The following is a 15,681-nucleotide window of genomic DNA, read 5'->3' as shown; positions in this document are numbered from 1 at the left end:
TTTGCGCGCAACTTTCATCACATTTTTAAGTCCCATTGAAGTCAATGGGGTTAAAGAGAAGTCAATGGGGTTAAAGTTAAGCATGTATTTTTAATTGCTGCAGTGAACTGAGGCCTTATGTCTTTGGCCAGCAGGGTTGGGCACAGTATTCTGCAATATTCTTACAATGGATCTCCGTTCGTGAAGTATAGAATGTTTGTTGCCTTTTCCTTCCAATTTGTCGAAAGAGCATTTTCGTAGAAGGGGCTTGGTGCAATTCTGTAGAGACAGATGTGATGGGAAGATGAAGCAACCAGATATAATTAAATTTAATTTTTTTTTATTAACGATAGATCACAGATAAAGGAAACACTTTTTCATACAATACCGGTAATAATGCATTGCACATACGCTACTTCATTCTAAACTTCTGTTACAGTTGCTAGCCATGATATTAATGATAGATAATTGTAGCCTGTTAGTTAAGGGTGTTTTATTTTTCTATTATTTTATAAACCTATATTGCATTTGATGCCGGAAGGTGCCGGGCTCCCTCAACTCCCTTTGAAGTCAGTGATGCCCTGATTAAGGACAACGCTTACATATATGTTTAAGTGGAACTTAAAGGTGCTTGAATTTAAGTATGTGCTTAAATATTTTCCTGAACGAGGGCCTGAAAGCTGAAGGGTGCTTAGCTGGCTCCAGGATCGAACCCCAGTCCCTGTTGCCATTGCAATCAAGCTTCCATTGTACATTTAATACCAAGGGTATATCTCTATATAGCATGCACTTCAGTTGCTCTAGAGCTTTTTTTAAAATAGCCTTTACTTTAAATGTTTTTTTCACATAAATACAAACAATAGTAACAAATAAAACAAAAGTCACTATATGGCAAATGGCAGTAATATATATTTTTATGCATAATTTATTTCTTATTTACCTATATATTGCAAGTTCTCTGCAGTTTTGAATAGCACTGCATAATGAAACTATAGTTTAAAGATCACCGCTGCTTCTGAAATATTGTCCCTTATTCTGGTTCTTTGTGGTTGTATGTTGTGTAATCAGTTAATAGTATGGAAACTGGCATTGGGAAGGACTGCACTCTTTTTGGTTAGATGATGGATGTTGGACATGAAATGAGTATGTAAATAAGCTTAATGTGTTCCAGTGCTAATCTTGGACAAGACTCATTTTCCAATAAAATAATTTCAATGTAGTATATCCTGTATATTTTAGTTCTATTATATATTAAGTAGAACCTTGTAGAGATGAGTAATGACTTGTCTAAATTTCAGATTCGAAAACAGCAAAAGGAACATGCAGAGCTCATTGAGGAATATCGAATCAAGCAGCAGCAGCAGTGTGGGATAACACCACATTCTATAATGCCAGGAGTCCAGGCTCAGCCACCTATGGTTCCAGGAGGAACACCACCAGCAATGAATCAGCAGAACTTCCCCATGGTAGCACAACAACTCCAGCATCAGCAGCACACAGTTGTAATTCCTGGGCAGTCCAACCCAGCCAGAATGCCAAATTTACCTGGGTGGCAACCTGCAACTGCTCCTCCAAATCACCTCCCCCTCAATGCTCCAAGGATGCAGCCTCCAATGACACAGTTGCCAATGAATCCTGGCACACCAACTCCTGTGCCAGGTTCCAATGCGAATGCACAGTCAGGACCACCACCAAGGGTTGAATTTGATGATAATAACCCATTTAGTGAAAGTTTTCAAGAGCGGGAACGAAAGGAGCGTTTACGAGAGCAGCAGGAACGGCAACGAATACAGCTTATGCAGGAGGTGGACCGACAGAGGGCTTTGCAGCAGAGGATGGAAATGGAACAACATGGCATGATAGGGTCAGAATTAAATAACAGAGCTTCCTTGTCTCAGATACCGTTCTTTAACTCTGACCTACCCTGTGATTTCATGCCGCCTCCACGACCCCTTCAGCAATCTCCACAGCATCAACAGCAGCAAATGGGGCAAGTTTTGCAACAAGGCCCTGTGAACTCACCACCTGCAGTAAATTTTATGCAAAGCAATGAGCGAAGACCACTGGGGCCTGCCCCTTTTGGGCCTGAACCACCTTCAATTCCTGGTGGATCCCCTAACTTCCATTCTGTAAAACAATCCCATGGGAGTATCTCTGGGACCAGCTTCACACAGAACCAAATAAGGCCTCCATTTGTGCCTGGTATACCTGCAGGACCTCCAGCAGCTGGTAGTGGTCCTTCATGTGGCCAAGACACCAGCACGCCCCACGCACCAAATTTCCCTGGGTCAAGTCAGTCTCTCATTCAGCTGTATTCTGATATAATTCCAGAAGAGAAAGGAAAAAAGAAAAGGACACGAAAAAAGAAAAAGGATGATGATGCTGAGTCAATAAAAGCCCCATCAACTCCACATTCAGATATAACTGCACCCCCAACTCCAGCTGTTTCAGATTCTACCTCTACCCCAACAGTCAGCACACCCAGTGAACTTACTCATCATCAGGATGAATCAGCGGAGCCAACAGGCTCATCAACAACAAATGCTGTGGAGAACCCGCCTTCCTTAGATCTGGAATGTAAGCATTCCAATAGTGGTTTGCTCCAAAAGAAATTGCCTCAGAAATCTAGTGTAAATCCTGAAACTGAAAAGAGCAAGTCAGATGTGCCTGCCAGCATTCAGGAAATTAAACTGGAAAAAGCAGAATCTGATCAATGTTCTGGTCAAGCTGAGCCTAAAACAGAGAATCAAAGTGGTATTACGATAGAAGACGACAAGACCACGCTGCACCCTGCCTCTTCAGCACAGAGTCCAGCACAATCAACCAGCACCCCAGCAGCAAAAGGGGAGTCAGGGAATGAACTGCTGAAACACTTGCTTAAAAATAAAAAATCATCCTCTCTTGTAAATCAGAAATCAGAGAACAGCTGCCGATCAGAAGAAGAAAGTGCTGGGGACAACAAACTAGTGGAGAAACAGAACCCAGCTGAAGGAATGGTAAGGTGGTTGTTTTTGAAATGCATGTCAGCATGTAAAGGGCTAGATGGTGACATTACAATTTAGTGCCAAGCAAGGGGCAGCAAGTTGTGATGCCTCTGGAGCAGCCCCATAGCAGGGAAGGGGAGAATCCCCAAATCACTAATCTCCATCCCAATCTCCCTGCTACTCTGAAGCATGGGTAAACTGTGCTGGATGTAAACCTGTTGCAGTATATGCTCTGCAGTATGGCACGCAGGTGTGCCAACAGGGGAAGAGGTGGAATCAAGGCTCTGCCCCGCTGAGCAAGCGTGGGACGTTAGCAGCTCATAGATTCCAAAGCCAGAATGCTCAATTGTGATCACCTAGTCTGACCTCCTGTATAACACAGGCCTAGAACTTCCCTAAAATAATTCCTAGATCTGATCTTTTGGAAAAATATCCCACCTTGATTTAAAAAATGTCTGTGATGGAGAATCCACCATGACTCTTGGTAAATAGTTCCAATGGTTAATTACTCTCCCAGTAAAAAATATACGCTTATTTCCTATCTGAATTTGTTTATCTTCAACTTCCAGCCATTGGATCATGTTATACCTTTCTCTGCTAGACTGAAGAGCCCATTATTAATTATTTGTTCCCATGTAGGTACTTACAGATGGTAATCAAGTTACTTCTTGACCTTCTCTTTGTTAAACTAAATTGATTGAGCTCCTTGAATCTTTCACTATAAGACAGGTTTTCTAATCCTTTAATCATTCTCGTGTCTCTTCTCTGAACCCTCTTGAATTGTGAACAAAGGAACTGGAAATGGTATTCCAGCAGTGGTTGCACCAGTGCCAAATAGAGAGGAAAATAATCTCTCTAATCCGATTTCAGATTCCCCTATTTTATGCATCCAAGGATGGCATTAGCCCTTTTGGCCACAGCATTGCACTGGGAACTCCTGTTCAGCTGGTTATCCACCACAGCCCCCAAGTCGTTTTCAGAGTCACTGAGTCCCCAAATACAGAACAGCAATATTTATTGATCGCTCTGCCTCTTCTGTATTATTACTGATAAGTCTACCATTTCCATCTAGTAATGGACGAGTACCATTGTTAGGATTCTTTTTATTTCTAGTATTCTTAAGAAACTCTTCCTTATTGTCCTTAACTCTGCAGAGGTAGCACAGGTGCAAAGGAGAAAGGGCACCTTATCCCCACCCTCTCCCGACTCACTTGTGCACAGGACAGACCACAATCTGCCCCTAAGTAAATCAGCCACTTCAGAAGGACTAATGTTTAATATAACATAATAGTTCAGCCTGTTCACAAAGGAATATCCCTAAAAATAATACAAAGGTTAATTTGTTTTTCTATAGACAATCATTATTTTAAAACTTGCACATTTCTAATGTTTACCATGAGTTTATGCTTCAGTTTAAATTCTGTTTTTTCATGTCAGCAGAACTATATATCAGTACATTTCTTTTGTACCATGGCTCCTGTACTCAATGTTTCAAAGATCAACTACCTCCACTTTTTGACCATTTTCTAAACATTCGTACTCAAAAGATCTGGCAATATAGGAGAGGGGGGAAATTATTCCAAACCTCCTAATTGTGTATCCCTATGCACTTTTCATTTGTCAGTAACACCCACTTGTTTCCTATCTTAAATTAGGCCTGGGTGCGGCTTCAGTGGGGCTCTGCACAGACAAGGGACTTGTTCATGTGTATGAGCCTGCAGATTTGGGCCTTAACTTGCAAACTCTTCAAGTCAGGGACTATCTTTTCCTATAGATTTGTACCGCACCTACCCCAATGGTACCCTAATCCAGTTTGAGGCCTCTGGCATCTCTGTAAATAATAATGTTTATTATTTAGGGTCTTTCCTTTTTGTGAGCTAAATAAGCACATCTTCTGCTGAATGAATGACCAGGCTGACAGCTAAGGTGTTTATAGCAAGTAAACTGAGAAGACAATACTGGCATTAGTGGTTATTAGCCCAGGATAGTGATATTGCCTAATTACTAGAATGCAACCTCAAACTTTTAGTATTGTACATTTTAAATGTAATATTCACATTTTAATTTCAGTAAAGGGAAAAAATAATTTTCCTATTTCTCATGAAAGGTTAATTGCCTTAAAATATATATAAATCCTTTTGGGCCCTCCTTTTCCACTCTAGTCATCCACCGTCTCTCCCTCCTCACTTTTCTCTCTCTCACAGTGCTGGCTATTTAAAAAAAAAAAAAAAAATCTTTAACAAATGTCTTTACCGACAGTTGCCACTCTCCCTGCAATATGGCAGTATTTTCTTATACAGTAACTCCTTACTTAACGTTGTTTCAATGTTACGTCCCTGCTCAATTAGGGAACATGCTCATTTAAAGTTGTGCAATGCTCCCTTATAACGTTGTTTGGCTGCCTGCTTGTAAGAAGAGCAGCAACTTTACAAGGGAGTATTGCACAAGTTCCGCTTCTCCATCTCCTCCCCCTCCCTCCCAGTGCTTCCTCCACCGCCAAACAGCTGTTTAGTGGCGCTTAGGATTTTCTGGGAGGGAGAGGGAAGAGTGGAGACGTGGGGCTTCTCCGCTCCTTCCTCTCCCTCCCAGCACTTGGTGCTTAAGACTTTCTGGGAGGGAGGGTCTGGATTGGGGAAGCCCTGTGTCTCTACTCCTCCCCCTCCATCCCAGAAAGTCCTAAGCACCGCCAAACAGCTGTTTGGCAGCACTTAGGACTTTTGGGGGGGAGGGATGTGGCGTGCTCCAGAGAGGAGGTGGAGTGGGGGAGGGAAGAGGTGGGCCTGGAGTGGAGCGTGGACAGGAAGAGGCGGGCCTAGAGCATTCCCGGCAAAATCCGAGCCTGTTCTCCGGGGAAGCTGCTGCTTCTGCTGCAAAGGTGCTTCCTAGCGTCCTTGCCTGCAGCGGGCTGTGCCTGTGTGGGGTAAGCCAGGTGCACTTCCCAACCACAATACTGTACAGTATACAGTATAATGCCTTTTGTCTGCACCAAAAACATTTCCTTGGAACCTAACCCCCCGCATTTACATTAAATCTTATGGGACAATTAGATTCGTTTAACATTGTTTCACTTAAAATTGCATTTTTCAGGAACTTAACTACAACGTTAAGGGAGGAGTTACTATATTTGGCATAGGAACTAACTGCTGTATCTTGGATAAAGGACTTTGACAATTGCCGACTTTTTAATAATAACTGCTATGTTAATTGATACAGTCCCATTTCCTCGCCCTCATTATTAGTGAGCAAAGCTCATCTCTCTACAGTAACTTTGATATTTATTGGTTTACATTGTGTTACAAACTGAATTGACAGAGGCTGGGTACTTCAGATAAATTTTTTAAATTATATATGTAAACACATGTCTGACCGGAAAAGACAAGAATCAAAAGGTGTTTCCTTCATCAGTTTTCCTGCTCTATTTTCTTTGCCTTTTGGTAATTTTTTTTCTACTTTTAAGTAAATTTTATATTTTTTCAGGTTTAGTTGAAGAATAGTCAGAAGCTGAGGCGACTGTCTTTGCAGTTGGCAAGAAGTTAAAAAATTTGAATACAAGAACCAATCAGAGCCGAAGGATTATTATAGCCAATCAGAGAAGAGATATTTGCATATTCATAGTATGATTGACAAATAATTGTACAATTAATATGGAAATCCCTTTACTCTTGCTAAAATTGACTGTCAGTCAATCAGAGTACAGATATTCACATAGTTATGGAAATTAGACATGCAAGACTCAATCAGAATGCAGGGAAATGTATAACTTGGGAAAATCTACAATTACGCATCAGAGAACATATGGTATGCCTGCACTCTAGCTGAGGCAATTCTATTTCTAAGTAACATTTCTAGAGCTAATAGTTTTACTAGTATGGGGGGGGAACAGTAATTCATCATGTTAACGGCTGTTGGATAATTTAATTATTAAAAAAGGGTAGAGGTAGGAAAACTGTTGGGGAGGGAAATTAGGATCTGCTCACAGCTTATCACTTTATTGTTAGCATTTCTGTTTTTTTGTTGTCATCCTAGTTTTCTCCTCCAATTGTGTTATGACTCCATGAAATCTCAACACAGCTTGGAAGCAAAATAAAGTCGGCTCGGAGTGAATGAAATCTGATAAAAATAAATGGAAGTGGGTGGTGAAGGGTTGGTAGTATAAGCAGATGTTAGGGATCCATCTTTAAAGATATACTGAAGGAGTGATTTGGGGTTTCCCTGATGGAAAGTATGATTACAGCACATTAGATCAATAATTGAAATATTTAATATTTTAGTCTTTCTTTTTACTTCACCCTGTCACTTGCACCATTAAATCCTATGCTAATTGTTTTACACAGTTATCTCTTTATATGAAGAATTGCATTAAAGGTATTATGAACTTTTTTTTTTTTTTTTTTTGGTACTCTCAGTACAAAGCAAAATTGTTAGTTTTAGCCATAAATCCACATTTGGCTCAACCAGGAATATATTTACATTAAGTGAACCTTTGTTCTTGAAGCCAGTTCTTTTATTATGCCCTAGTGCAGGGGTTGGCAACCTTTCAGAAGTGGTATGCCGAGTCTTCATTTATTCACTCTGATTTAAGATTTTGCATGCCAGTAATACATTTTAACATTTTTAGGTGGTCTCTTTCTATAGGTCTATAATATATAACTAAATTATTGTTGTAAAGTAAAGTAAATACCATTTTAAAAATGTTTAAGAAGTTTAATTTAAAATTAAATTAAAATGCAGAGCCCCCCAGGTGGCCAGGACCCGGGCAGTGTGAGTGCCACAGCAAATCAGCTCGCGTGCCGCCTTTGGCACACGTGCCATAGGTTGCCTACCACTGCCCTAGTGAATACCCCTAATTAAGGGTATAAGTTTTAGCAAACATTCAGAAGACGCTTCTGGTCTATAATTTTTAAGGACATTTGCAGGCATCAGTGGAGTTAATGATAGTTCATGTATTGTATTGTGGACTCAAAAACAGCAGTTACAATTGTCATTGGGGTGGCAAAGTGAACAAAGTATAAACTACAGGATGTTGTCTTCTGTCCGATGTACTGTATCACTTAGTATAGTGCACAGGAAATTTGGGGATTAAACTTTAAAGTGTCAGATATTTTCTTTAATCATCATTTATTAGAAATATACAACAAAACTTGTTATAAAAATAATGTGAAATTAACATGGATCTGAACAAATGCATCCCATGTTGCTTAACTTCCTTTTTCCATCAGCCAACGGTGGGGAATCAAATGCAAGGTTCATTTGGATGTGGTAACAGCCAGCTTCAGAGAACAGATATAGGACATGAAATAAAGAAACAACGAAATAAACGAACTCAGAGGACTGGAGAGAAGGCAGCCCCTCGGTCTAAGAAAAGAAAAAAAGAAGAGGAGGAAAAACAGGCTCTTTATCCTAACACAGATACATTTATCCAACTAAAACAGGTGAGTGTTTAGAGAATGTACAGTCCATCAGGAGTAGCTTTAAGAGAATGGATTCAGAGTGGGGGGAAAAATAAATTTACAATTATCCTGAGTTTGGAGTCGACCTGGGTGGAGAATAGTAATTCCATTTCATAGAGGATTTTCAAAAAAAAATTCATTCAGACTTAGAACAAAACCCACAAATTTCAAAATAATCCATAAAATCTGGGGGAAAAAATTGTTTAAAAAAATCAAAAGGTTTCTTTTCAATAATTTCAAAATGAAATTCTGCCAGACCAGGAGCCCACAAGCCCTGAGAATTGTTTTGATTTTGATGAATCCGTGTTTTCCCACTGGAACAACAGTCCCTTGGAAATTTTCTGATCAGCTAAGATTTTGAACCTTTTATGATGTGATTGTCACATTACCCCGATATTAAAACCCTCCCCCCACCTTGACTTTAAATATATGAACTTTCTTACTGTAGTAATAATAATCATCATCATCAATAATACCAAACTCTTCTGTAGCAGTTTTCATCCATAGATCTCAAAGCGCTTTACAAAGACGGTTAGGATGGGGAACTGAGGCACAGGGAAGGCTATGCTTAACAAAACATGCAAGCAATTTTCCTCTGCTTGTATATAGTGGTTGGCATTTAAAAGTCAATATTTAACATACAGTGTTATCTGAGATTTTGCTCCAGTTTACCAAAGCACTTTAGAGACTAACAAATTTATTAGAGCATAAGCTTTCGTGGACTACAGCCCACTTCTTCGGATGCATCCGAAGAAGTGGGCTGTAGTCCACGAAAGCTTATGCTCTAATAAATTTGTTAGTCTCTAAGGTGCCACAAGTCCTCCTGTTCTTCTTTTTGCGGATACAGACTAACACGGCTGCTACTCTGAAACAAAGCACTTTAGTACATGCTTAAAGTTAAAGCTAACCTATTATTTGTACTTAATTCTGATTGAAGTCAATGGGACTTAAGGATGTGTTTAAAATTAAGGATGTGCATTAATCCTTTGCCAAATTGCAACCTTATTTCCTATTCTAATAAGTATAAGGAAATACTGGTGTGTTTCAGAGACTATTTGACTTTTTAGAGGTAACCACTCTACTGATATTACTGGAAACTTTTCTGTCCAGTTAGCATTTATTTGGTGTATTCATCTCTATCCATTTTTTTTCTGTAGCAACTCTCTCTGCTACCTCTAATGGAACCAATAATTGGAGTGAGCTTTGCACATTTTCTCCCCTATGGCAGTGGCCAGCTAAATGGTGGAAATCGACTTTTGGGAAGTTTTGGTAGTGCTACACTTGATGGGGTTTCTGATTACTATTCCCAACTGATCTATAAGGTATGTTTTTCCATCTAGATTTCCCATGTCTATTCTCTGTTTAAAAAAAAAAAAAAAACACAAGGTAAAGGGGATTATTTGCATTAACGATCTCTTTGGAGTCTCTCCTGCACAGCTAAAAAAGAGACATTTGCTATTGCTAGACTGTATATCGCATTCAACTGTGAAGTATTCATTGTTTTGCTCTACAAAACATGGAATCAAATAATAGAAACCGTGTTGTAAACAAATTTAAAAAATACAAGCACTGCATTTGCAAACTGATGCTAATTGGTGAAAATTGTAATTAAAGCTTTCTGGAGCAGAAAAGGCTGAATTTCCAGTGCTTTACAAAGTAATTGAGCGCAGCAAAGCATTTCTTAATGAGAATTAGTTGGGAAATAGACCTTCATCATTTGTCCACTACTCCCTGATTAAGGACTTAAAAACTGTGAACAAAATAATCTGTTTGTTGCAGGTCTAATAGCCCACAGAATTTAAAACTCAGGCTCTTGGAGGGCTGAAAGGCAATATAGAGAGAATAGGAAGAATGTCAACAGACAGAGGACCAGATTTGACACACAGTTACTCTAGCATAAAACTGGAATGACTCTATGAAGACCATCTGAGATATTCCAGTTTTACACCAGAGTTACTGAGCTAAGAATCTGGTCAAGCAAGGGTAGCTGCTGAACTTGGAAACCAATAATGAAGTTTCATGTCTATAGACGCTGTTCCAGAAAGGCCAAATCCTGGAGTCTTCACTCAGTTTTTCCTTAGACAAAACTCTCAGAATGTTTGTTAAGAGTTATGTCTAAGTGGTTTAGGAATCTATCACTCCCCTACAATAATATCATTAAATTCGTGTTGTGTGTTGTGTCTTTGTATACTAGGTAGTTTTGTAGCAGGTGTTTTCATCTATTTTCCTCTGTATTTGGGAAGTAAATATTAATTTTTATGTATTCGGTGCTGCCTCTGTGTGTTTAAAACCTACAAGTATTTACTCTTACTGGAATTGTGCATCTGTGTTGTCTTTACCTGTCGAAAACTAATTTTAAAATCCTTTGGTCTCATGCAGCAGAATAATCTGAGTAATCCTCCAACACCCCCAGCCTCTCTCCCTCCAACACCACCACCAGTGGCTTGTCAAAAGATGGTGAATGGATTTGCAACTACTGAGGAACTTGCTGGAAAGGCTGGAATGCTGGGCGGACATGATGGTAAGCTTAAAAGATGTATCATGTTGGTACTGAAGTATGAAATGTATACTGCACCTTATTTGATGTAGTTTGGCTTTATTGTATATAAATGAACATGAGACTCCTCTGTCTGGAAGGTTGTAATTGATTCTATCCAACTTTATTTTACAGCAATGTATGTGCAATTATGCATATTACGTACAAAAACTGTGTTGCGAGCACTATCAGTGCCCAGTTAAACACTCAAAAGGCAGGAAAAAACAAAGTGAAAGTTGCATGCATAATGTAGATGACAAGACAATTTTAAAGCTTACTTAGCTGCATGGGCTTTCACAAAGCAGCCTTCCATACTTGTACACTCAGCAAACTTTTGAACATGCTTAGTAAACGTTGGTCAAATCAGAATCCGTTTTCTATTAATAAGACTTTGCATTGCCCTCCTGAGGACTTTTCATGACAAAATCCATCTTTCAAATTTTAGCCACTGGGTGCTGCAAAAGAAGAAGGGGCGGGGGGGAAGCTTAAAGGTTTTTTATAATGGGGAAAAATATATTTTTATTTCCTCTAAGTCAAAAATTGCAGAACCAATTATGCTCCAATTTTCAAAAGTTTTACCTACACACAGAATCCATCAATTAATAATTGAAACATGAAAAATGAAAATTTTGGAGTTATGAGTGACTGAAAATAGAGTTAAAAACTGGTGTACAACCTTAATTATATTAGAGTGCAGCCAGCACCCTCTTACAGTGTGTATCAGTAGGTAGAGAGAGACATATGCATGCTTGGTTGTGCGGTGTTTTTCTGTTTCAGTTACGAAAGCGCTTGGGCCAAAACAGTTCCAGTTACCTTTCAGACCACAGGATGATTTGTTAGCAAGAGCTATGGCTCAGGGCCCTAAAACTGTGGATGTTCCTGCTTCACTTCCAACACCACCCCATAACAATCAGGAAGAATTAAGGTAGGTTTTTTCCCCCTAAATACTAAGTTTACTTGTTTTGGCCCAGATCCTTCCACCCTGTGGAAGCCCAAATAAACTGGAGATCCATTGGGGTTTTAGAGAAGGGAGTGCACCCTCCCCCAACCACACCAGCATGAGAAGAAAATGGCATTATTTGTACTAAGCATCAATCAGTATTCCCTAGCTGAGATTTCTGTGCCACTAAAAGGAAGACTTCTGCTGTTGCTAGACTGTATGTCCTATTCAACTGTCAAATATTCATTATTTTGCTCTACCGAAATGGAAACAAGTTATAGAAACTAATCTGGTTCGCACAGCGGCACAGGGTTGTTTTGGGCAGTGGATCCACAAAGTCATAAATCCCACTGTTCATGTCCACACGCTACTGCCAAAAACTCCCCTGCCTTGTAGGCACAGATTGAATCATTGTGGAGAGGTGCTCCATGGTGCACAGCAGAACTCTCTGCAAAGACTTCCCTCCCTCTCTTTCTCGAGCTTATTGGAAGCACAGCAAGTTTGAGGAACTACAGCCATTGGATGTATATCAGAGGATGGTCCAGTGATTAGTTCACTAGCCTGGGACTTGGGAGACCTGGATTCAGTTCCCTGCTCCACCACAGACTTTCTGTGTGACCTTGGAGAAATCACTTAATCTGTCTTTCCATCACATCCCCATCTTTGTAATGGGGATAATAATACTCACCTGCCTTACAGGAGTGCTTTAGGATGAGTGCAGATTAAAGATTCATGGCACTATGGTCATGCAGGCCTGGATGGATGGATGGATGGATGGATGGATGAATTTTATAAATCCAGTAGGGGAAGGCTGTGAGCCATTCAATATGACATGTATTTTGAACACATTCTAGAAGTTTAAATTTATGGTAAGCTCAAGCAGTTTGCACCCAAGTGTGTGGCCATTGAACCTTGTGAAATCCTTTCTCATGGACCTGTGAAAAATGGGATAGTTAACATCTACTAGATGTTCAAGAGCAGAATAGTGGCTTTATCATCTACAGCAAATCTGCTGAGTTAAAAGATCTCAGACTGTAGATCATCATTGCCTTTAGTTTGGGAGGGAAGAGGCTAATTAAAAACAAGTCTGGCTAATTTTATCTTGAAGTAAGGTGAGATGCCACAAAAATTGTTGCCAGCAACCAAAAATCCACCCACTTCCTTCACTTAGTTTTTGTACAAGGCATTTTCAAAAGCTGTAGTTTGTTTTTCCTCCCAGGGTTCAAGATCACTGTGATGACCGGGACACTCCTGACAGCTTTGTTCCCTCTTCCTCTCCTGAAAGTGTTGTGGGAATGGAAGTAAGTAGGTATCCAGATTTGTCTCTGGTAAAGGAAGAGAGCCCAGAGCCTGTACCTTCCCCCATCATTCCAATCCTACCCAGCAGTACTGGAAAAGGTAAGAGGAATATGGGTTATGTACTTATTGCTAGTTTCTATCCATTCAAAATCATGCAGCTTAACTTAATACATATTTTATTTCATTTTTAAGGTTCAGAAGCAAAAAGGAATTATGTAAAATCAGAACATAGTTCAGGAACTTTACCTGGTTCTGGCTTCTTTGGCTCTCAGCTTGGGCCATCCCAAAATGGTCTGAAATCTGGCCTTATATCTGTAGCAATTACTTTACATCCCACAGCTGCAGAGGTAAGGGAAATAAACTTCAATGATTTATATGTGACCTCTAGCATGGTGTTTATGTAGCATATTATATAAATAATGACTATTCAGTTTAATTTGCATGTGAGCTACTATAGTACGGCATTCTTGTAATCTGGTAATTAATATCCTGGCCATTTACTTCCTCTAATTGATAAAAACAGAGATTTATTTTTATTGTTTTAGAATATTAGTAGCGTTGTGGCTGCGTTTTCCAATCTTCTGCACGTCAGAATTCCCAACAGTTACGAAGTTAGTAATGCCCCAGATGTTCCATCCTCCATGGGAGTGTTAAACAGTCACAGAATGAATCCGGCTATGGAATACAGACAGCACTTATTACTTCATGGTCCTCAGGCAGGATCCATGGGCCCTACCAGACTAATAGGGTCTTATGGCCTGAAGCAACCTAATGTGACATTTCCTCCAAACAGCAATGGTGAGTTAGTTTATATCTAGTTCTTGTCATTATTAGTTTTTCATTTTTAATCATGCTGGTATTGGAGAATTTTCAGTCCTATAAACTCAAACTCTAGAATTAACTAGTTGATTCTTGTTTTTAATAATACTGTCTCTTATACAATCAGCACACATGTACCTGTGCACTATGTTCCTGATGTTCTCCGAGACTAATGGAAATCAGAGATAGAAAACACCTATGATATTATCTTGTCCATCTCGCTGCCAATGTGGGATTGTTTCCAACAGTACATGGTATTCTCACGTTTTCTGTCCTGTCTAATTTTAAATTACTCTAATGATTTGTCTTTCACCACTTTGGGAGATTATTCATCCTTTGAAAAATTTGTACATAGACATTTAAATATATTAATACTCCTATTTTAGTCTGATTTATTTATTCAACTCATATTATATAATCTCTTTTTGCCTTATTATTCAAACCAGAACTACAAAAGATTTTTGTCTAATTTAAGAAAAAACTCCCCATCTGTATTTATCTTAAAGCTTGCCTAATGCCCTGTCTAGGAGGATGGAGTCCCACTATTAACCTGCCGAAGAATACTGCCATTTCAACACGCACTTCATTCAGGAGTGTCTTGACTATTGTCTAACAGATTTGTTGGGGTTTTTTTAGGTCTAGCCGGTTATAAAGATCACAATCAAAATATTGCAGAAGGCTCGGCACTGAGACCTCAGTGGTGTTCTCATTGTAAAGTGGTAGTTCTTGGTAGTGGAGTGCGGAAATCGTTCAAAGATCTGTCTTTCCTTAAACAGGTACTGTCGTGGAAAGTGATATTTATTTATTTTTTATCGTTATTTTCAGTCAGCAAATGAAACCAGCAAACAATTTCAGAAATACTGCTTATATAAATATTTCAGTCATTTTTCTTAAATAGGTTTCAGTGTATAATCAGGGACAGCTATTTAAATGTTGCTACCATGATATATCACTTTTAGGGGACTTAAAAAATTCAGCAGAGCTCTCTTTCCAAGGTACTAACTTTGGGCTGTTATCTGGCACTATTGGGAGAGTGACATCTTTTCAAGCAGAAGGGAGTTAATCACATTTAAATCTTGTTTTTGTATATTTTCTGCTGTTTCTTTCTTGTGGTAGGGGGGGAAAAACCAAATGTCCCTGCTGGATCTCCATTCCTGTATGCAAATATTAAAATATTTAGACCAGTATGAATTCTGGAAAAACATGCATCTGGCCTGCAACAAAAATACCATCACCATTTATCTAAATAATGAAATAATATGATTGCTATGTAAGAGAGCTGTATAGTCATACCTATACATAAAGTGCATGAGCACCCATGCAAAACACCCAGGATCAGATTTTTTACAGAATGTAGGTGCCTAACTCCCATTGACTTCAGTGGGAGTTAGGCATCTAAATACATTAAAAATCTGGGCCTGAATCCACAGCAACATTTTACAGATCACCACTTGATGATAAAGTTGTGTGATCTATCTTTGACCAGCCTGAAACAGGAAGAGCTTTTGTGGTTCAAAGATTAAAAAAAAAAAATGGCCTGTAGACATACTCTCTAAGTAAAATTCACATGAGAATACAATAGAGGATTCTTTGCATTGATTCTAATGCACTTCTGTTGGTGGCATAAGATGCTGAAGAGTAAGGCCACTGATGGTTTTAACTTTAAATTTCCGT

General features: G+C 39.2%; 1 protein-coding gene across 22 annotated transcripts in view; it reads left to right on the top strand.

The window, feature by feature from the left end:
• The window catches only part of KMT2C (lysine methyltransferase 2C), a 332,762-nt gene that overhangs the window by 302,544 nt on the left and 14,537 nt on the right, over positions 1-15,681 (top strand). For 21 of the 22 annotated variants that reach the window (XM_005297183.5, XM_065586755.1, XM_065586756.1 and 18 more), the window contains 9 exons: positions 1,278-2,975; positions 8,183-8,395; positions 9,571-9,735; positions 10,793-10,934; positions 11,727-11,874; positions 13,109-13,287; positions 13,381-13,535; positions 13,734-13,986; positions 14,644-14,783. In XM_005297183.5, coding sequence (XP_005297240.2) covers positions 1,278-2,975; positions 8,183-8,395; positions 9,571-9,735; positions 10,793-10,934; positions 11,727-11,874; positions 13,109-13,287; positions 13,381-13,535; positions 13,734-13,986; positions 14,644-14,783 — 3,093 coding nt within the window. The remainder of the gene's footprint in view (positions 1-1,277; positions 2,976-8,182; positions 8,396-9,570; positions 9,736-10,792; positions 10,935-11,726; positions 11,875-13,108; positions 13,288-13,380; positions 13,536-13,733; positions 13,987-14,643; positions 14,784-15,681) is intronic. The other variant, XM_042859229.2, reaches the window with a different exon arrangement.

Source organism: Chrysemys picta, chromosome 2 (genome assembly GCF_011386835.1).
Source record: "Chrysemys picta bellii isolate R12L10 chromosome 2, ASM1138683v2, whole genome shotgun sequence".
NCBI lineage: Eukaryota > Metazoa > Chordata > Testudines > Emydidae > Chrysemys > Chrysemys picta.
This window is presented reverse-complemented; position numbering and strand designations above follow the sequence as displayed.